Source organism: Oncorhynchus clarkii, chromosome 10 (genome assembly GCF_045791955.1).
Source record: "Oncorhynchus clarkii lewisi isolate Uvic-CL-2024 chromosome 10, UVic_Ocla_1.0, whole genome shotgun sequence".
Taxonomy (NCBI): domain Eukaryota; kingdom Metazoa; phylum Chordata; class Actinopteri; order Salmoniformes; family Salmonidae; genus Oncorhynchus; species Oncorhynchus clarkii.
The window spans coordinates 33,247,468-33,269,353 of record NC_092156.1 but is presented as its reverse complement, the minus strand read 5'-3'; the positions used below and the strand labels follow the sequence as shown (position 1 = coordinate 33,269,353).

General features: G+C 44.7%; 1 protein-coding gene across 1 annotated transcript in view; it reads right to left on the bottom strand.

The window, feature by feature from the left end:
• The window catches only part of LOC139418292 (cell adhesion molecule DSCAM-like), a 168,892-nt gene that overhangs the window by 4,636 nt on the left and 142,370 nt on the right, over positions 1-21,886 (bottom strand). Inside the window, exons 12-26 of the mRNA XM_071167650.1 lie at positions 15,734-15,933; positions 15,377-15,473; positions 15,112-15,240; positions 14,664-14,831; positions 13,842-13,912; positions 13,401-13,650; positions 12,816-12,962; positions 5,803-5,958; positions 5,161-5,294; positions 4,691-4,844; positions 2,748-2,865; positions 2,251-2,414; positions 1,994-2,092; positions 1,672-1,860; positions 1,227-1,517 (exon numbers count right to left, since the gene is read on the bottom strand). Of these exons, the coding sequence (XP_071023751.1) occupies positions 1,227-1,517; positions 1,672-1,860; positions 1,994-2,092; positions 2,251-2,414; positions 2,748-2,865; positions 4,691-4,844; positions 5,161-5,294; positions 5,803-5,958; positions 12,816-12,962; positions 13,401-13,650; positions 13,842-13,912; positions 14,664-14,831; positions 15,112-15,240; positions 15,377-15,473; positions 15,734-15,933 (2,367 nt within the window). The remainder of the gene's footprint in view (positions 1-1,226; positions 1,518-1,671; positions 1,861-1,993; positions 2,093-2,250; positions 2,415-2,747; positions 2,866-4,690; positions 4,845-5,160; positions 5,295-5,802; positions 5,959-12,815; positions 12,963-13,400; positions 13,651-13,841; positions 13,913-14,663; positions 14,832-15,111; positions 15,241-15,376; positions 15,474-15,733; positions 15,934-21,886) is intronic.

Genomic DNA, 21,886 nt, shown 5'->3' with positions numbered 1-21,886 from the left:
TTATGTAGTTTGATGCACAACACCCTCAGCGGGGCTGGGTAAATGAGGTTTTCAGGGGAATTGGAAGAGAGCCTGTAATGAGACTTCCGCTTTGGTGACACTTCATCTTAACTCCTCCTCTATATTTAGTGGATTGGTTGAATAGTCCAGAAGAGAAACTCCCTGACAGTTTTCTTTCTCGTCAGGACCAGAATGTGGGGCATCCCGCTCAGGCGTTTCCTTTACGCCTGCTACGTTAGGTTACTTGTACAATAACTAGAAGGTTGTCAAGTGTCGCAACCAGACCTGGTAGACGAGAGAATGACTGCAAAAAATCATCCAAACACGAACACATATTAAGCCTATACAGCAGTGGAGGCTGGTGTGAGGAACTATAGGAGGACAGGATCATTTTAATGGCTGGTAATGGTTTCCATATGTTTGATGTATTTAATACCGTTCCCATAATTCCATTTCAGCCATTACAATGAGCCAGTCCTCCTATAGCTCCTCCCACGAGCCTGTCGATGAATAGTAAATACTAAATGAGCTTCGTGTTAATGTTTAAAACATGGATCAAGCACCTGGCACAAGGTAACAGTGCCTCTACATCTTGCATCCCAATCTTAATGTATTTTCCATCAAACCCACCCAATCTGCTCCAACAAGCTGCTGCAGCACTGCGCTAGCTGCAATCAGCACCTGACATTCTGCCAAACTGGCAGTAATGCCCACTTGACAGAAGATCAACTCAACTTTCTTAGCTGAAAACAAAGCTATTTTTTTCCCCTTTTACACTTCCTGGATGGCTGGGGGGTTAGATGGATGTGGGGGGGACAAATAGACTAGAGTCTAGTGTGTGTGTGTGTGTGTGTGTGTGTGTGTGTGTGTGTGACATCGCCACGACCACTGGAGTCAGCAGAACATCTACTTGAGGTACTTTACTGCCCCATTCATCAGTTAGGCCTAGAGCCTTTTAAAGCCCGGACCAGGGAAGACTAGCATGAGACAGCCACTTTAATGGCAGGGAGGAGAGAAGAGCTCCAAGGACCAGTAAATAGCTAAATATGAGGTCATTTCCTTCTCCTTTAAGGACATACTGTAAATTAATGGAATGGAAACTCAGGCAGTTGTGAAACAATTTTCAAGGAATGGTTAGGTAAATGACATTTAAACTACAGTTCTTCATTCTTTATTCAGATATCCTGAATAAGTCACTATAAGCGTGTATAGACAAGTGAACTCACTGCCATCGTAGCTCAGAGTGGAAAACTTGACCCTCTTCTCTGCTGACCCGGCGCTGTTGAACACCTTCATCTGTAGTTCGTACCAGGTGGCCTCGGCCAGGTCATACAGGATGTAGCTCTTGGTCAGAGAGGTGCGTTGGGCCGTGGTCCACGTGGGAGACTCCACCGAACGGTACTCTAACGTGAAGGATGTGATTGGACAGCCGCCGTTGTTCCAGCCAATCAGGTTGAGCCTGACACGCGTGGCATTGATACTGGTGAAGAGCTCCTGTTCTTTAGAGTACTGGGGTTCTGTTGGGGAGTGAGGAGAGAGGAGTCAGACCACACAAACACTTCAATGAGAGGTCTTTCCATAAGAATGAGTTTTCCATTATTAACTGAGTAAAAGCAATGGGGTCACTATTTAATAAAAAACATACGTAAAAGGATGTCACCATCTCCCTACCTTTCCCATGAGTCTTCGCCTCGATGATCTCACTGATGCGCCCTGGCCCCACAGCATTCTGGGCAGTCAGGGTGAACTTGTACCAGGTGCCACACTTCAGGTTCTCCAGTCGATAGGAACGCTCACTAGGGCTGATAGCAAAGTTGCCCCACTTCTCACTGTTGTCCTCTGAGTATTGCAGGATGTAGCCTGATGTGTGAGAGAGAGGTTAGGATGTTACAGTGTTGCCTGCTATTTAATAAAGTCAGTACGCTGTTGTCCAAGGGAAAACAAAAATCTCCAATAATAGTTAGTGTTGCTGCTAGCTGCGTTGGTGTCTGACCTCGTATGGAGCTGCCTCCGTTGTCTCCTGGTATCCAGGACAGAGTGATGGAAGTGGTGGTCGTCTTGGTAACGGTGAGACGTGGCTGGTCCGGGGGAACTAGAAGTAAAAATATGGATTTTATTTAAGTCCTTCTAACTCATGATGATATCCTTTCACTTCACTACCTATGATGAATACATGTCTATTTAGTATTGTTATGAACTGATCTGAAGACTGGTAAACTGGATTGTTCCACCACACACTAACTGACTTACCTTGAACCTGCAGGTTGAGGATGATTTTATCTGGCCCAAAACTGTTGCTAGCCACACAGGTGTAGTTCCCAGAATCCTCAGCTTTCACTGTGCGGATGACCAGGCTGCCGTTGCCCTGAACAATGTGTCTACTGTCAATCACAGCAGGGGCGGGGCTTCCATTGCTGAATCACAAATGTATGAAAGACAGTCAGACAATGAACTACAGTGAGATACACCACAGAGAAAATATTTGAAAAGTATTGGATAATGTTACAATACTTTTATGTGTATAGGAATATGCGGCACATGTCAACAACCATGATTTTTTACATTCTGCTGATAAGTGTGAAAGGATACTGCAAACACACAAGGTCTTCATTGAAAATTGGCATTCCAAAGAGCCACTGTTTTTTCACTGGTATTTAGTGTGTGTTATAAGTGACTCAAAACATGGTCTGTACGAAGTTCTACTGTCTGTCCTACATGCAGCATGATGTGTTGTACTCTGTACTCACGTCTCCTTGAGCCACTTGACCGTGGGGGCTGGGTCGCCCACCGCCTTACAGGGCAACACCATGTCCCTCATCCAGGGGGTGGTCACTGTGCCATTGAATGTCAGGATCTGAGCTGGAGCTGCACACAAACACACCACAACCGGGTCAAATACTTTGGCTGACTTGATTTAGTTTTCCTGGTACAACAGAAGTAATGGAATAGACCCAAAGGTGGAAACCGATCCCAAATACTTTCAAGGGAAGCTCTATAAAAGCAGTGTAAACTGTTAATTCTTTATCCAACTTTATTGAATTCCCCACCTCTTCGTCTACACCTGCACCCCTTAAGACAGCCCATCTCTGTGCTTAGACAGATATAAAGTGGTCTGTTTGCAGAGGTGGAAAAAGTATTCAAATGTCATACTTGAGTGAAATTAAAGATACTTTAATGTAAAATGACTCAAGTAAAAGTAACCCAGTAAAATACAACTTGAGGAAAAGTCTAAAAGTATCAGATTTCAAATGGATTTAAGTACAGTGGTGGAAAAAGTACTCAATTGTCATACTTGAGTAAAAGTATAAAGTAAAAGTAAATGCTATACCTCAAATTCCTTATATTTAGCAAACCAGACGGCACAATGTCCTTTTTTATAACTTTTTTTTGACAGCCAGGGGCAACTGCAACACAATTTACAAAGGAAGAATTTATGTTTAGTGAGTCCACCAGATCAGAGGCAGTAGGGCAGTAGGGATGACCAGAGACATGTGTGAATTTGTCCCTTTTCCTGTAAGCATTCAAAATGTAACGAGTACTTTTGGGTGTCAGGGAAAATGTATGGAGTAAAAAGTACATCATTTTCTTTAGGAATGGAGTGAAGTAAAAGTAAAACTAGTCAAAAATATAAATATTAAAGTAAAGTACAGATACCCCAAAAAACGACTTAAGTAGTATTTTAAAATATTTTTACTTAAGTACTTTACACCACTGTTTGTTTGGGACGAGGATGGTCAGGCAGCAGATTGATTTCTAAAACGCATCAGGTTGGAAACCACATGTATCAACAGGATGAGAACGTCCAGATAATGGACCACTACACTACCTACCACTGCTCACCATTAGTTTATCAGTTCTCACCAAGCAGCACAGTGCTGACAGCTTATCAGTTCTCACCAAGCTGCACCATGCTGACAGCTTATCAGTTCTCACCAAGCAGCACAGTGCTGACAGCTTATCAGTTCTCACCAAGCAGCACAGTGCTGACAGCTTATCAGTTCTCACCAAGCAGCACAGTGCTGACAGCTTATCAGTTCTCACCAAGCAGCACAGTGCTGACAGCTTATCAGTTCTCACCAAGCAGCACCATGCTGACAGCTTATCAGTTCTCACCAAGCAGCACAGTGCTGACAGCTTATCAGTTCTCACCAAGCAGCACAGTGCTGACAGCTTATCAGTTCTCACCAAGCAGCACAGTGCTGACAGCTTATCAGTTCTCACCAAGCAGCACAGTGCTGACAGCTGTTCAGTTCTCACCAAGCAGCACAGTGCTGACAGCTTATCAGTTCTCACCAAGCAGCACCGTGCTGACAGCTTATCAGTTCTCACCAAGCAGCACAGTGCTGACAGCTTAACAGTTCTCAACAAGCAGCACAGTGCTGACAGCTTAACAGTTCTCACCAAGCAGCACAGTGCTGACAGCTTAACAGTTCTCACCAAGCAGCACCATGCTGACAGCTTATCAGTTCTCGTTAGGCAGTACAGTGCTGTCAGTTTATCAGTTCTCATTAAGCAGCTCATAGGCAGAGTTTCTAAGGGTTGTGCCCCTTTAAATGTTCTGATCAAGGCTTTGACACAGTGAAAATGAGCTGATGACTTTTGTGTCTTCTAAAAACATTCAGAGACTGAGACACCTCATCTTACTATCTGTTTCAGGATAATGAGAAGGGAAACCATAAGCTCCACCTACCCTCGGCCTGGGGCTTGACGGTGATGATGTCGCTGGCGTTGCCACGGCCGGCTGCGGTGACGGCCACCACCCAGATGCTGTACTGGCGGCTCCTGCTCAGGTTGGGGATACGGTAGAAGAAGACGTCTGGCGCTGCTTCAAACTCACTGCTCACCTGTAGGAGGGGAGAGACCGACATGAAGTTAGCAGAGAGATACAGGACTTACTCCAAATGTCTGTACCAAGGTATCAATTATTAGAGTTGAATCATTGATGTCACAGCCCTGACAATTTTAGATAGAGGGTTTATAAGCCATCATCAGTCTCCCTGTAGCTTTGTGCACCATGCAGGCTTCTTATCTAGTCTAGCCCTTGAATCTGGTGCCTCCCTCTCCTCCAATTATGTCAGGTCTCTTAAATCTACTGTTGGTCCATCACTGACATGCCTTTATCCCTGCACTCTGAAACCCAGTACTCTGTGCCCTCCTTACCGTGGGGTGTGGGTTAGAGCAGAAGACTGTGTATTTCCTGATGATGCCGTTGAGTTTGAGAGGAGGGAGCCACGACACAAACACCACAGAGTTAGACGCCGCCGCTGCCTTCACCCCAGCCGGAGGACCAGGAACTGGTGAGGGAAAACAGTGAAATAGGGAAATATACATTATTAACCTTATCCTCATTTTGTGTATCATCTAAGGAAACCAATCTGTATTTAAGTTGTGCCAGTGTCAAAATCAGTCATTCCAGTAACCGTGCCTGAACGTCTGATGCTACAGGGCGATCTGCAATATGCAGGAGCTGCAATTTTTCAGCTACTTATGTGAGTCTTCTGCACCAACTCAACAAAAATGTATATAATTTCACACCAAATTCAAACAGAAGTTCTGTCATAATTATTTCTACTTTTCAAAACGCTCTTACATAATGCAAGAGGGGATATGCAAATCTAGGCACGGTTTACCTACCACAGCTGACCCCTGACCTCTAGTATGATTAGTATGATGCAGTTCCCCCTACACAGTGATCTAAGGTCAGTTTAGCATCTCCCCCCTAATAGTTAAGGTTAGAATTTAGAGAGTGCAAGCTGATCCTAGAACAGTGCCTGAAGACTTCTTGTCTACTGGTGTGCGTACCATCCTCCTTGGTGCGGGTGAAGATCTGCTCGCTGCGCACCCCGTCCCCGGCCCGGGTGAAGGTCAGCACCTGGATGCTGTAGTTGGTGTACTTCTCCAGACCATCCAGCTCCAGAGACGGCTTAGAGGTGGTCACGTTACGAATCTCCCCCAGCTCTGAGATAGGAGAAGGAGAGGAAGGGATAGAGGGCAATGAGAGGAAATAAGGGTAGGAATAAGGCAGAAAGAGAAGTGGGGAGCAAGGAAAAGAGACAGGGAAGAAGGGAGGGAGAAAAACAAGGATGTCAAATGCAGAATTACTGTAAATGTCAACTAACTTAGATGAAAAGTTGCTTGGTAAATACAGGTAAATACAAAACATTAAGAACACCTGCTCTTTCCATGACATAAACTGACCAGGTGAATCCAGGTGAAAGCTATGATCCCTTATTGATGTCACTTGTTAAATCCATTTCAATCAGTGTAGATGAAGGGGAGTAGACCGGTTAAAGAATGATTTTTAAGCCTTGAGACAATTGAGACATGGATTGGGTATGTGTGCCATTCAGAGGGTGAATGGGCAAGACAAAATATCCAAGTGCCCTTTGAATGGGGTATGGTGGTAGGTGCCAGGCGCACTGGTTTGTGTCAAGAACTGTAACGCTGCTGGGTGTTTCACACTCAACAGTTTCCTGTGTGTAGTAGCAGTAATAGTCCACCTTCTAAAGAACATACAGCCAACTTGACACAAATATGGGAAGCATTGGGTTCAACATGTGCCAGCATCCAGGTGGAATGCTTTCGACACCTTGAGGAGTCCATGCCCTGACGAATTGAGGCTGGACTGAGGGCAAAAGAGGGTGCAACTAAATATTAGGAAGGTGTTCCTAATGTTTTGTACACTCAGTGAACGCTTGTATAGTATAACACATACAGTACCAGTCAGAAGTTTGGACACACCTACTCATTGCAGGGTTTGTATTTATTTTTTTACTATTTTCTACATTGTAGAATAATAGGATGAGTTGGTGTGTCCATCAGAACTATGAAATAACACATTTGGAATCATGTGGTAAGCAAAAAAGTGTTAAAATGACCAAAATATATTTTAGATTCTTCAAAGTAGCCACCCTTTGCCTTGATGACAGCTTTGCACACTCTTGGCATTCTATCAAATAGCTTCACCTGGAATGCTTTTCCAACAGTCTTGAAGGAGTTCCCACATATGCTGAGCACTTGTTGGCTGCTTTTCCTTCACTCTGCGGTCCAACTCATTCCAAACAATCTCAATTGGGTTGAGGTTGGGTGATTGTGGAGACCAGGTCATCTGATGCAGCACTCCATCACTCTCTTCTTGGTCAAATAGCCCTTACACAGCCTGGAGGTGTGTTTTGGGTCATTGTACTGTTGAAAAACAAATGATAGTCCCACTAAGCGCAAACCAGATGGGATGGCGCATCACAGAATGCTGTGGTAGCCATTCTGGTTAAGTGTGCCTTGAATTCGAAATAAATCACAGACAGTGTCACCAACAAATCACCCCCACACCCTCACACCTCCTCCTTCATGCTTCACGGTGGGAACCACACATGCAGAGATCCTCCGTTCACTTACTCTGCGCCTCACAAAGACACGACGATGGGAACCAAAAGTCTCAAATTTGGACTCATCTAATGTCCAATGCTCGTGTTTCTTGGCCCAAGCAGCTCTCTTCTTCATATTGGTGTCCTTTAGTAGTGGTTTCTTTACAGCAATTCAACCATGAAGGCCTGATTCACGCAGTCTCCTCTGAACAGTTGATGTTGAGATGTGTCTGTTACTTTTATTTATTTGGGCTGCAATTTCTGAGGCTGGTAACTCTAATGAACTTATCCTCTGCAGCAGAGGTGTGTCTTCCTGAGAGCCAGTTTCATCATAGTTCTTGATGGTTTTTGAAATTTTCCAGATTGACTGATCTTCATGTCTTACAGTAATGATGTACTGTAACTTCTCTTTGTTTATTTGAGATGTTCTTGCAATAATATGGACTTGGTCCTTTACCAAATAGGGTTATCTTCTGTATACCACCCCTACCTTGTCACAACACAACTGATTGGCTCAAACGCATTAAGATGGAAAGACATTTCACAAATTAACTTTTAACAAGGTCATTGTTAATTGAAGTGCATTCCAGGTGACTACCTCATGAAGATGGTTGAGAGAATGCCAAGAGTGTGCAAAGCTGTCATCAAGGCAATGTCACTATTATTCTACAATGTAGAAAATAGTAAAACAAGACAAACCCTGGGATGAGTCGGTGTGTCCAAACTGACTGGTACTGTAAATAAAATAATATGTCCAAGGATGTCATAGCAGTGATAGCACAGCCTTGAATCAAAACATGGACACAAATACAGGATTAAAAAGCCCTGTTCTGGTGTGTCTGACCTTGACGCTGATGATGCTTCTCTAAGTGTTGAATAATGGATGTCTCTCCCTCTCTCTATCTTCCCCTCCTCTACTGCAGTCTGGATTAGAGCCACAGTCTGTTAATGCTCCATCCTCCCTGTTAGTACACTTCCTTCTTCTTCCTCTCTTTTAATGCAGTCATTCAAACACGAACTGTCCCAAAGCAGCCATAGCATATGAAGAGCTCTGGAATCTACTAATCTCTGGCTCTATAACTCCATCTATAGTTGTGTTGTGGGCTAATCAGAACAGTTCTCTGAGATATAAACCTCATAGGTTTATGAGTCATAATAGTGTGATTTGGAAACGTGCAGTAAAATATATGCTGTATACTACAATAGCTGTGATCAATGAATTCTGACTCACTGTACTGTAGGTACTGTGCATTCGGTAAGTATTCTGACAATTTCCCTTTTTCCACATTTTGTTAGATTACACACTTATTCTAAAATGGATTAAATAAAACACTTTCCTCACCAATCTACACACAATACCTCATAATGACCAAGCAAAAACAGGTTTTTAGACATTTTTGCAAATGTATTACAAATAAAAATCAGAAAGTAGTAGTATTAATTTGCTATGAGACTCGAAATTGAGCTTCATTTGCTATGCGATTCGAAATTGAGCTCAGGTGCATCCTGTTTCCATTGATTATCCTTGAGATGTTTTTACCACTTGATTGGAGTCCATCTGTGGTAAATTCAATGGCTTAGACATGATTTGGAAAGGCACACACTTGTCTATATAAGGTCAAAAACCAAGCCATGAGGTCGAAGGAATTGTCCGTAGAACTCCAAGACAGGATTGTGTCGAGGCACAAATCTGGGGAAGGGTACCAAAATATTTCAGCAGCATTGAAGCTCGCCAAGGACACAGTGGCCTCCATCATTCTTAAATGGAAGACATTTGAAACCACCAACCCTGAGCAATTGGGGGAGAAGGGCCTTGGTCAGGGAGGTGACCAAGAACCTGATGTTCACTCTGACAGAGCTCCAGAGTTCCTCTGTAGAGATGGGAAAACCAGAAAAACAACCATAACTGCAGCACTCCACCAATCAGGCCTTTATGGTAGAGTGGCCAGACAGAAGCCACTCCTCAGTAAAAGGCACATGACAACACCACTTGAAGTTTGTCAAAAGGCAACTAAAGGACTCTCAGACCATGAGAAATACAATTCTCTGGTCTGATGAAACCAAGATTGAACTCTTTGGCCTGAATGACAAGCGTCACATCTGGAGGAAACCTGGCACCATCCCTACGGTGAAGCATGGTGGTGCCAGCATCATGCTGTGGGGATGTTTTTCAGTGGCAGGGACTGGGAGACTAGTCCGGATGAAAGATGAACAGAACAAAGTACAGAGAGATCCTTGATGAAAACCTGCTCTAGAGCGCTCAGGACCTCAGACTGGTGTAAGGTCCACCTTCCAACCGGACAATTGACCCTACACACACAGCCAAGACAATGCAGGAGTGGCTTCGGGACACTCAATTGAACATCTCTGGAGAGACCTGAAAATAGCTGTGCAGCGATGCTCCCCATCCAACCTGACAGCTTGAGAGGATCTGCAGAGAAGAATGGGAGGAACTCCCCAAATACAACAAAGTATTGAGTAAAGGGTCTGAATACTTATGTAAATGTGATATTTCCATTATTATTTTTTTTAGACATTTGAAAACATGTAAAAACCTGTTTTTGCTTTGTCATTATGTGGTATTGTGTATAGATTGATGAGGCGAAAAAACGATTTAATCAATTTTAGAATAAGGTTGTAATGTAACAAAATCTGGAAAAAGTCAAGGGGTGTCAATACTTTCCGAATGCACAGTACATGAAATCCATAAAATGGCTGATAAATGTACACCATTGATGGGTGCTGAGTTTGATTACTGCAGTGACAGGCTGGTGCCAAATGTTTAGAGCAGTGTTGATGGATAAGACACAGTTGCTCCACCATCTTAGAAAAGGGGCCTATAGCCCCCTCTTCTGGTGCATGAGGTAAACAACCCCATGATACTTTCCCAACAAAAACATTTATATTGCTCACACTTAAAATATATGATGAACACAACAGGCCCTGGCTGAGGGTTTAGACAAGTGTCTTTGACAATAAATACATCAACATGATTTCTATCACACATATCACACATTCTTAGTATATTTTCAGTGTATATATGGATTGCATTTGGATTACTGATACAGTGATCTTTTGGTTGTTCATTTAATTCCTTCTGACATTTCTTAATTTTAGATGTTAGATTATTTGTATACTAGCTTGACATTTTACTGCACTGTTAGGAACTAGACATTTTACTGCACTATTAGGAGCTAGTAACACAAGCATTTTGCTGCACCCACTATAACATCTGCTAAAAACAATACAATTTGATTTGATTTGACTTAATGAGTGACATCTTTCATTTAAATGAATAAGATATGTATTCATATGAATTGTTGTCAATGTTACATAAGATATCAATATATACATAATAGATGTAATACATGGCTATGGGGTGGCAGGGTAGCCTAGTGGTTAGAGTGTTGGACTAGTAACCGAAAGGTTGTAAGTTCAAATCTGTCGTTCTGAGCCTGAACAGGCAGTTAACCCACTGTTCCTAGGCCGTCATTGAAAATAAGAATTTGTTCTTAACTGACTTGCCTAGTTAAATAATAAAAAAATGACTGTAGTATTATTGGGAGTGTGTCCCAATATGACATGCACTGTTACTATGCAAACTAGATTGTGTTGCTTTTCAATTGGTGCATCCAGGGGCCATCAGAGGGGATGTAATATGACAGATGAGGAGTCAGAAGTCATCACTCTGACGTCTCTCCAGCATGTGGCGACTGCATGCCATGCCAGGCAGTCTGACTTGGACTAGAAAGCCTAGGTCACTGCTAATATGTCTCATTCTCATCCCACTTGAATTATCATGCATAGGTAATCATGTTGATATTGTATACATTCTATGTGTCTTGGAGGCTACGGACTAGGGCAGATGCAGTCTAACATCTACATCCTTCTCTCTCTTTGTGTGCCTGGATGTGAAACGGCTAGCTAGTTAGTGGTGGCGCGCGCTAAATAGCGTTTCAATCGGTGACTTCACTTGCTCTGAGACCTTGAAGGCTTTTGTGGAGCGATGGGTAACGATGCTTCGAGGGTGACTGTTGATGTATGCAGAGCGTCCCTGGTTCGCGCCCAGGTCGGGGCAAGGGGACCGGTGTAAAGTTTATACTGTTACATTGATGAGGCGGACTGCAATAGCATCGAATAGTCCCAGCGATATGCAACTGTTCAGGGAAGTCAGGAACCAATACATGCAGTCAGTCAGGAAATAATACTTATTTTCCACCATAATTTGCAAATAAATTCATTAAAAATCCTACAATGTGATTTTCTGGATTTTTTTCTCTCATTTTGTCTGTCATAGTTGAAGTGTACCTATGATTAAAATTACAGGCCTCTCATTTTTTTAAGTGCGAGAACTTGCACAATTGGTGGCTGACTAAATACTTTTTTGCCCCACTGTATATCAATGATGTTGCTCTTGCTGCGGGCGATTCCCTGATCCACCTCTACGCAGACGACACCATTCTGTATACTTCTGGCCCTTCCTTGGACACTGTGCTATCTAACCTCCAAACGAGCTTTAATTCCATACAACACTCCTTCCGTGGCCTCCAACTGCTCTTAAACGCTAGTAAAACCAAATGCATGCTTTTCAACCGTTCGCTGCCTGCACCCGCACGCCCGACTAGCATCACCACCCTGGATGGTTCCGACCTAGAATATGTGGACATCTATAAGTACCTAGGTGTCTGGCTAGACTGTAAACATCTCCAATCCAAAATCAAATCTAGAATCGGCTTTCTATTTCGCAACAAAGCCTCCTTCACTCACGCCGCCAAACCTACCCTAGTAAAACTGACTATCCTACCGATCCTCGACTTCGGCGATGTCATCTACAAAATGGCTTCCAATACTCTACTCAGCAAACTGGATGCAGTTTATCACAGTGCCATCCGCTTTGTTACTAATGCACCTTATACCACCCACCACTGCGACCTGTATGCTCTAGTCGGCTGGCCCTCGCTACATATTTGTCGCCAGACTCACTGGCTCCAGGTCATCTACAAGTCCATGCTAGGTAAAGCTCTGCTGTCTGTTCACACTGCTATGCTTTATCTTGGCCAGGTCGCAGTTGTAAATGAGAACTTGTTCTCAACTAGCCTACCTGGTTAAATACAGGTGAAATAAAATAAAATAAAATGCTGTTTGCTGCGGAAAAGGAGGAGGTCAAAAGGGGGGTGAGTGTAACGGATGTGAAATGGCTAGCTAGTTAGCGGTGGTGCGCGCTAAATAGCGTTTCAATCGGTGACGTCACTTGCTCTGAGACCTTGAAGTAGTGGTTCCCCTTGCTCTGCAAGGGCCGTGGCTTTTGTGAAGCGATGGGTAACGATGCTTCGTGGGTGACTGTTGTTGATGTGTGCAGAGGGTCCCTGGTTCGCGCCCGGGTATGGGCGAGGGGACGGTTTAAAGTTATACTGTTACACATGCATCTGTGTGTGTGTGTGTGTACTGTACCTCCGTCGGGCAGGTTAGCCCAGTAGATGACTCTGAAGCCGAGCAGGATGCCGTTGAGAGCGTCTTTAGGAGGGGTCAGCCAGGATAGAGAGATAATCTCTGGAGACGCTGCTGTGGCCTGGACGTTCTCTGGAGGCCGGCTGGGAACTGTCACAACCAGGGAGGAGGAAAAACAACATTGTTACCTCAGTCTCCAAACAAGTAGAATGAACAGAAGAGTTTACTGAAGAGATGAGAATATTGAGATACTCTTGGAAGTGAACCTCATAATGCTTAAAACTAGTGTTTTGGGACCAAGCCTTCATCGGGTATGTTTTTAGCCATGACAAAAATGACCAGCCATGCATGACAATACTGAACATGTGATAGACACTCACTACACCAGCAGTACCAACATCATCCACAAGATGTCGATAAAACTCCATCATGGGAGTTCACTTCTTTCAGAGACAAAACATCAGCTGTTTGACCCTTGATGCACCACAATACTGTAGAATACCCTAATGTTTGAAATCAGTAAGATTTTCACTGTCCACGATATTAGTACTGATAGCTAAAGGCAGACTGTGTGTTTGTCCTCCTCACCGTCCTCCAACGTGGTAGAGATGACCTCCTGGGAGGAGGGTCCTGTCCCAGCGCTGTTGCTGGCCTGCACCACCACCCCATACTGGGTGAACTTCTTCAGGTTGTCCAGGGTGACGCTCTCACTGTGGTCGTTGTCCCCCGTCGTCTCCATGCTGATGACGTTGAACTGGTAGTTCCCCCCGGTGCTGAACTCCCTGTAGCCCACCTGGTAGCCACGGATCGCCCCGTTCTGGAGGTGCTTCTTAGGGGCCTGGTGAAGGACGGAGAGAGGGAGGGAAGAGAGGGGAAAGTACATTTAGATATTAGGGGACATCTTCTTGAGGACAGAATAATGGTTGTGGCCCTCGATGACCTGATATGTAACAGACCATGTAGCTAGTAGACCACTGAGCTACAGTAAGTTCTTCTCAGTCCTGATGGAATTGATTGAACATATTTTACCCTCCAGGAGACTCTGATGCTCTGAGAGGAGAAGGCTTCAAGCTGCACATCTTGTGGGGGACCATCAGGAGCTAGAAGGAAGAACATACATCAAGGTCATTCAGATGTGAGCTACTGTCAGTTGAGTAGAGGAGGTGCAGGAAGGCAGAAATTAGTCAGCAAAGGAATTAAAGTATCCAGTCTGAGTGTATTCTGAAGATTATTCCAGGGTTAAGGCAAAGATCCTGAGACATGGAAGGCTAAGGTTCTACAGTATCTTTGGGTAGACCAGAGTATTTGGTCTCAGATGGCCCAGCCCACTTGAACAGTAATAAATATGGAGGTCATGTTTATGAGAGGTCATGGGGGATAGAGTCAGAAGAGAAGTGAGAGAGAGAAGTGCAGTATGGGGATTGGGAGGAACCACCAAAGGGAATGGGAGCAATTTACAGAGGGGCTGGCCAGTGATCTATTGACCGCAGTGTGACATTTACAACATGGTCTGCTAATTGAAAAGTCCCGCTTTTAGTGCAGGGTCAGCGTGTGTTCAATAATGCAACGGAGCCAATGGAGCTGATGTCACTCTGCTGTTAATGAATTGACTTCCTCATCCCCATTACCCTCTTTTCTACCTCTTTCATCCTAGTCACTTATGTAGGTATTTCCTTTTGCAGTTCATCATCCTGCCTGTTTGCTTGCTTTGCCTTATGTATTTATGTAGTGCAGCAGTCTAAATGTGTATGTACAGTATAGCTACGCATGTCTGTGTGTGCTTGCCTTGTTGTTGTAGGTCTGTGTCTGCATTCTGTGTGTGTATACATTTGACCAGTGCTGGTCTAATACCTGCTTCGTCTGTGGTGATCGTGAGTTCGTTGCTGGCCTCACTCTTGCCGATGTGGTTCTTGGCGAACATGCGGATGCTATATGTGGAGGAGGGGTGCAGGTCTATGATGGTGGCCTGGTTGAGCTGGGGAGACACGTCTTTGGTCCTTTGGGCCATTTCCCAGGAGCCTGTGGGGCCGGGGTCAAGGTTTATAGGGGTTAGTGAGGACCACTAAGTGGGGTTGTAGGTCAAAGCCTGCTAAGTGCATTAGTCTGCTGTATTGAATTATACTGAGAAAAATATAAAATATCATTAAAAATCTTTATCTGGAAGACAAGAGGAGCACATTCAGCTTAACATGAGGATACAGAGAATAATTTAATCAGGAGAGACCTTGAAAATACACAAGAAGTGAAAACATTTGTATTCTGTGCCATACAGAAAAGATAACTATTGTTTGTCTTGTACCTGATTTGTTCTTGCACTCAATGTCGAAGCCTGTGATTGGGCTGTTTCCATCGAAGCCCATGGTCCAGCGGAGGGCGATGGTCCTGTCCTTCACCTCTCTGATCTCCACCTCAGGAGGGTCCGGGGGCTCTGAGGGACACCACAAAGTCACAAACAAGGTTATACAATGCTAGGGTGTTGTTTATGCATCATTACCCTAATTGTGGGGTTATATTTTGTATTTCATTATGTTTTCATGACAATTGTCAGTGGTAGGCAGCTGTACCTTGCACTGTTAGCTGAATGATCCCTCTGTCTTCACCATAGGAGTTGATGGCATGGCAGGAGAAGAAGCCTGAGTCTTCCCTCACTGTAGGCCGGATCTATGGGAAGGGGAAAAAAAGGGTCAGCTACATAGATGAGGAAATACATGGAAAATACACATTCTGGGCTATATCATTCACAGACAGGACTCGTGATGAGCCATCATCAAACCTGTCTACAAACTGACGAACTTAGTGCAGGCTTTTGCTCCAACGCTTTGCTCCAAGCAAATGCCCTGCATACCCAGTAGTTCTCCACCTGGCCTCAGCAGAGGTAACTGGGAATAGGGCAGCACCATTCCACTGGTGTGTCTGTATACCTGCAGGGTGGAGATGACCTCGTCTGCCACCTCTTTGACGGTGACGACGTAGCGGTGGCTGCTCTCCGGGTTGATGATGCGCTCTTCCTTCTCCCAGCGCACCATGATGGGTTTCTCCCCGTGAGCCGTGCAGCTCATCCTCTTCTCACTGCCCTGCGTGGCCAGCGTGGTGTTGGGGTATGACGTGATCATGGCTGGGACTGGAAGGGAGAGAGAAAAAGGGGAGGGAAAGAGAGAGCGAGCGAGACAGACAGATGGACAGGGAGAGAGAGAGAGAGAGAGAGAGCGACAGCGAGAGAGATAAAGAGAAAGAGGAGAGGAGGAGGAAGGGAGAAAGATAGAGAAAAGAGTAGAAGGGACATGTTACATTAGTTATGAAGTAAGACAGGTTGAACATAAACAAGTTTAGCCATAATCCAATTCCAGTTGGACATCATAGTGATACCTGTCACATGGAGGAGGGTCGTTAAAAGACGGGAACAGTGCAATGAATCAAATCTCTCTGTTCAAATGACACTTAATTGAGTCATAGTATGGCTGACTTCAGTGGTTGCTAAGTATTTTGGTTTACATTCTGCAGACATTGCTCCAATTTCTAACATAAAACACAGTGAACACCATGCTTCTTGTTGAACTGTGACAACAAACATCTTATGACAACAAGCAGCCAAGGCTTGGATCTGAGAAAATCCCTATTGGCCGGTCCCTGACAGCACACTAGGACAGCACACTAACGACTCACACACACAGCTCATTACCCCCACAACCGAGTGTGTAATGACACATACACACACGGCTCGGCTCCTGTGATATGATGGAAAGTGTCAGGCGAGGGGTCGCAGATGTTTAAGCTTCATCTCTTATTCATTCCCCAGCCATTTTGAGCCAGGCTGCAGAAAAATAAGGTTGATTTATTTTGCATGAAAACTATGAATTTTTAGTGAGATGCACTTGAAGTAGTGAGGGAAAAAATAACTCCTCACCCTTTCGGTAAATGTTAGCGTTTTGAGCAACGGTAGTCTCATTGTGCCATTTAAAGTGGCTCCGAGGTGCAAAGTTTACCCCAGACAGAGACTGACACTACACTAATGGGTTAATCATAAACTATAATGAACTGTTAAGACCTCGACCACTACACTCTTAGAAAAAAAGATGCTATCTAGAACCTTAACGTGTTCTTCGGCTGTCCCCATAGGAGAAACCTTTGAAGAACATATTTTGGTTGCAGGTGGAACCCTTTTGGATTCCATGTAGAGAACCCAAAATGGTTCTTCTAAGAGTGTAGTATTACCATGATTATGACAAAGGTAAGCTCAAACTAGCCTAGCTAAGACTAACATCATGATGAGATCAGGTGAGAGCCCTCCAATGGGACACAACAGTGTTGATGCGTAGTCAATGAAACACCTATTGTACAGAAGGACTACATGAGGTGTGGTAGCCATCACTCAGCGGGAGATCACACAGACAGGACCAATGTAATCAGTGTGTGAGTGAGAGAGTAGCACAGCTGTGTCTGTCTGCCCCGAGGCACATGCCACGGTGCCAGGCTGTTTCATGGGCCTGTAATTGCTGTGTTGATGTATTTTTTAAATATCCGGCAGAATTATGGGTAGAGGAACATGGCTCTGGGGGCAGGGGGGCGAGGTGACTCCTCCACTGGGAGACTCAAACATTGGACAGCCACTCATTTTTTTATTTCACACAGTGCACTACATAAACACACATGCACACGGTTTAATTAGCAGTACTGACTGATATGTGTATCTCTAGCTGACAGAGTAGAGGTTAGGAGAGCCCCGTTTCTAAGCCTGAAGCCCAAAGGGCAACAAACATGATGCATGTCAGCCTGCCTCACTAACTGCCTGCAGGGAATTCTGGGATGTTCTGCTCCCGCTAGACAAAAGCTGCAGCTCCCCCTCCCAGGCTCCCTTTCACCTGACCAGGTTACCATGCCAACTAGCATCGGACAATCTATATATCCCTCTCCCTCTTTCCCTCCATCCCTGTCCTCAAAGGAGGCCATTTATAGTATCCAGGAATAGAACATGGAGCAGCCATTGATTTTCTACAGGACCGTGATTACATTATCCCAGCCCAGAATGTCGCAATGCAGACCCAAAATAAAAACAGGAATATACAGTACCAGTCAAAAGTTTGGACAAACCTACTCATTCAAGGGTTTTTCTTTATTTTTTATTATTTTCTACATTGTAGAATAATAGTGAAGACAGCAAAACTATTAAATAACACATATGGAATCATGTAGTAAGGGGTTCTCCATCAGCCTATCCTCCGGATACCATCCTCAAACCAACGGGCAGATGGAATGCCTGAATCAAGAAATATGGAAGTACATTCGCCAACACTTTACCCACCAACCACACGAGTGAGGTTGCTATCTAGCCTGGGCCGAATATGCACAGAACTCCCTGGTGCATTCCTCACTCCATCTCACTCCTTTTCAGTGTGTCCTAAGATACCAACCCTCCGTGTTCCCATGGGAGACAGAGCCAGGAAATGTGCCTGCCGTCGATGAGTGGTTTCGACGGAGTGAGCAGGTTTGGGAGACCGCACATCGGCACATAGATCAAGCCTCCCTCTCCCAGAAACGGTTTGCTAACCGGCGTCGCCAACCTACTCCACTCTTCCACCCTGGGCAACATGTGTGGCTCTCAACCCGGGACATCTGGCTTCGTGACCCCTGCAAAAAGTTCAGTCCCCGGTTCATTTGTCCCTTCAAAATAACACACAGCATCAATCCTGTCACCTACCATCTCCAGTTGCCCCGCCATTACCGGATCTCCTCACCCTTCCATGTGTCCCTTCTCAAGCCTGTGAGGTACACCCCTCCATCCTCCAATAGTGCACCTTGGCACACCCCCTCTGCTTGATGTCGGCGGTGCACCGGCTTATTCCGTCCAAGCCCTCCTTGACTCCAAGCACCTGGGAGGTCGCATCCACTACCTGGTGGATTGGGAGGGGTACGGACCCGAAGAAAGGTCCTGGGTCCCTGCCCAGGAAATCCTCGAACCAGCCATAATCCTGGCTTTCCAACGTAACTGTCCTGACCGTCTAGCTCCACGTCCCCGGGGGAGGCCCCCTGCTCAGCTTCCTAGGCCTTCAACATACACTCAATTAGTATTTGGTAGCATTGCCTTTCAATTGTTTAACTTGGGTCAAACGTTTCAGGTAGCCTTCCACAAGCTTCCCACAATAAATTGGGTGAATTTTGGCCCATTCCTCCTGACAGTGCTGGTGTAACTGAGTCAGGTTTCTAGGCCTCCTTGCTCGCACACGCTTTTTCAGTTCTGCCCACAAATGTTCTATAGGATTGAGGTCAGGGCTTTGTGATGGCCACACCAATATCTTGACTTTGTTGTCCTTAAGCCATTTTGCCACAACTTTGGAAGTATGCTAGGGGTCATTGTCCATTTGGAAGACTCATTTTCGACCAAGCTTTAACTTCCTGACTGATGTATTGAGATGTTGCTTAAATATATCCACAATTTTCTTTCCTCATGATGCCATCTAGTTTGTGAAGTGTACCAGTCCCTCCTGCAGAAAAACACCCCCACAACATGATGCTGCCACCCCCATGCTTCACGGTTGGGATGGTGCCCTTCAGCTTGCAAGCCTCCCCCTTTTTCCTCCAAACATAACGATGGTCATTATGGCCAAACAGTTCTATTTTTGTTTCATCAAACCAGAGGACATTTCTCCAAATAGTGCCATCTTTGTCCCCATGTGCAGTTGCAAACTAGTCTGGCTTTTTTATGCCAGTTTTGGAGCAGTGGCTTCTTCCTTGCTGAGCGGCCTTTCAGGTTATGTCGATATAGGACTCGTTTTACTGTGGATATAGATACTTTTGTACCTGTTTCCTCCAGCATCTTCACAGGGTCATTTGCTGTTGTTCTGGGATTGATTTGCCCTTTTTGCACGAAAGTACGTTCATCTCTAGGAGACAGAATGCGTCTCCTTCCTGAGCGGTATGACGGCTGCGTGGTCCCATGGTGTTTATACTTGTGTACTATTGTTTGTACAGATGAACGTGGTACCTTCAGGCATTTGGAAATTGCTCCCAAGAATGAACCAGACTTGTGGAGGTCTACAATTATTTTTCTGAGGTCTTGGCTGATTTCTTTAGATTTTCCCATGATGTCAAGCAAAGAGGCACTGAGTTTGAAGGTAGGCCTTGACAGACATCCACAAGTACACCTCCAATTGACTCAAATGATGTCAATTAGCCTATCAGAAGCTTCTAAAGCGATGACATAATTTTCCGGAATTTTCCAAGCTGTTTCGACTAGTGTCCCACCACGACAACATCTGATGAAATTGCAGAGCGTGAAATTCAGAATACAAAAATTGTAATATTAAACATGAAAATACAAGTGTCTTACATCGTTTAAAAGCTCAACCAAACACGTTGTCAGATTTCAAAAAGGCTTTACGGCGAAAGCATACCATGTGATTATCTGAGAACAACGCGCGCATACACCAGCATTAAAAAAAAAATTCAAACCAGCAGAGGCATCACAAAAATCAGAAACAGCGATAAAATAAATGACTTACCTTTGAATATCTTCCTCTGTTTGCAATCCCAAGGGTCCCAGCTACACAACAAATGGTTGTTTTGTTCGCTAAAGTCCTTTATATCACAAAAAAATTATTTAGTTGGCGCGTTTGATTCAGTAATCCACTCGTTCAACATGCAGACAAAGGAATCCCAAAAGCTACCGGTAAACTTCGTCCAAACAAGTCAAACAACATTTCTAATCAAGCCTTAGGTACCCTGATATGTAAATAAACAATACAATTTAAGACGGAATGAATGAAAATGAAATACTTACACATAATATAGTTTGTATCAGTAAGACGGTATGTTCAATACCGGAGATAGATGACGAAGTGCGTGCCCTCATTCACGCGCACCACAAGTCTAGAGTCCTCCTGAGGGACACCTTGAAAAACTACAACTACTTGCTAATTTTTCAAAAAACAAGCCTGAAACCCTTTCTAAAGACTGTTGATATCTAGTGGAAGCCATAGGAACTGCAATCTGGGAGGAATTATTTTGAATATCCCATAGGCTGGCATCGAAATGGCCTCTGACCTAAAAAAAAAAAAAATCTGGATGGATTCTTATCGGGTTTTCACCTGCCATATCAGTTCTGTTATACTCACAGACATTATTTGAACAGTTTAAAGGCACAGTCAACTTAGTGTATGTAGGGGCCTCCCGGGTGACGCCGTGGTCTGCAGTGCTAGCTGTGCCACCAGAGACTCTCGGTTCGAGCCCAGGCTCTGTCGCAGCCGGCCGCGACCGGGAGGCCCATGGGGCGGTGCACAATTGGCCCAGCGTCCGGGTTAGGGAGGGTTTGGCCGGCAGGTCTTGTCTCATCGCGCACTAGCGACTCCTGTGGCGGGCCGGGCGCAGTGAACGCTGACCAGGTCTCTAGGTGTACAGTGTTTCCTCCGACAAATTGGTGCGGCTGGCTTCCAGGTTGGATGCGCGCTGTGTTAAGAAGCAGTGCGGCTTGGTTGGATTGTGTTTCGGAGGACGCATGGCTCTCGACCTTCGCCTCTCCCGAGTCCGTACGGGAGTTGCAGCAATGAGACAAGACAGTAACTACCAACAATTTAAAAATACATTTTAAAAACTTAGTGTATGTAAACTTCTGACCCACTGGAATTGTGATACAGTGAATTATAAGTGAAATAATCTGTCTGTAAACAATTGTTGGAAAAATTACTAGTGTCATGCACAAATTAGATGTCCTAACCGACTTGCCAAAACTATAGTCTGTTACAAAGACATTTGTGGAGTTGTTGAAAAACGAGTTTTAATGACTGTATATTCGAAGCTCTGTTTTTCCCGTAATTTAATCCTCCCGTGTATCATAGTTTTTGCCTGCCTCACTAACGATGCCTTTTGCCTATTCCCTGCCTGTACTATCAGATTTCCTGTTATCAACCTATTGCCTGATCTCCCGGACAACATTATTTTTCTGCCTGTACTGTTGCCTTTCTGGACCCCCTGTGTATGACCTTCTGCCTGCCCTTGGACCCAGCTATCTGCCTCCTCCTGTGTATGACCTTCTGCCTGCCCTTGGACCCAGCTACCTCCCTCCTCCTGTGGTCCTTTACAAA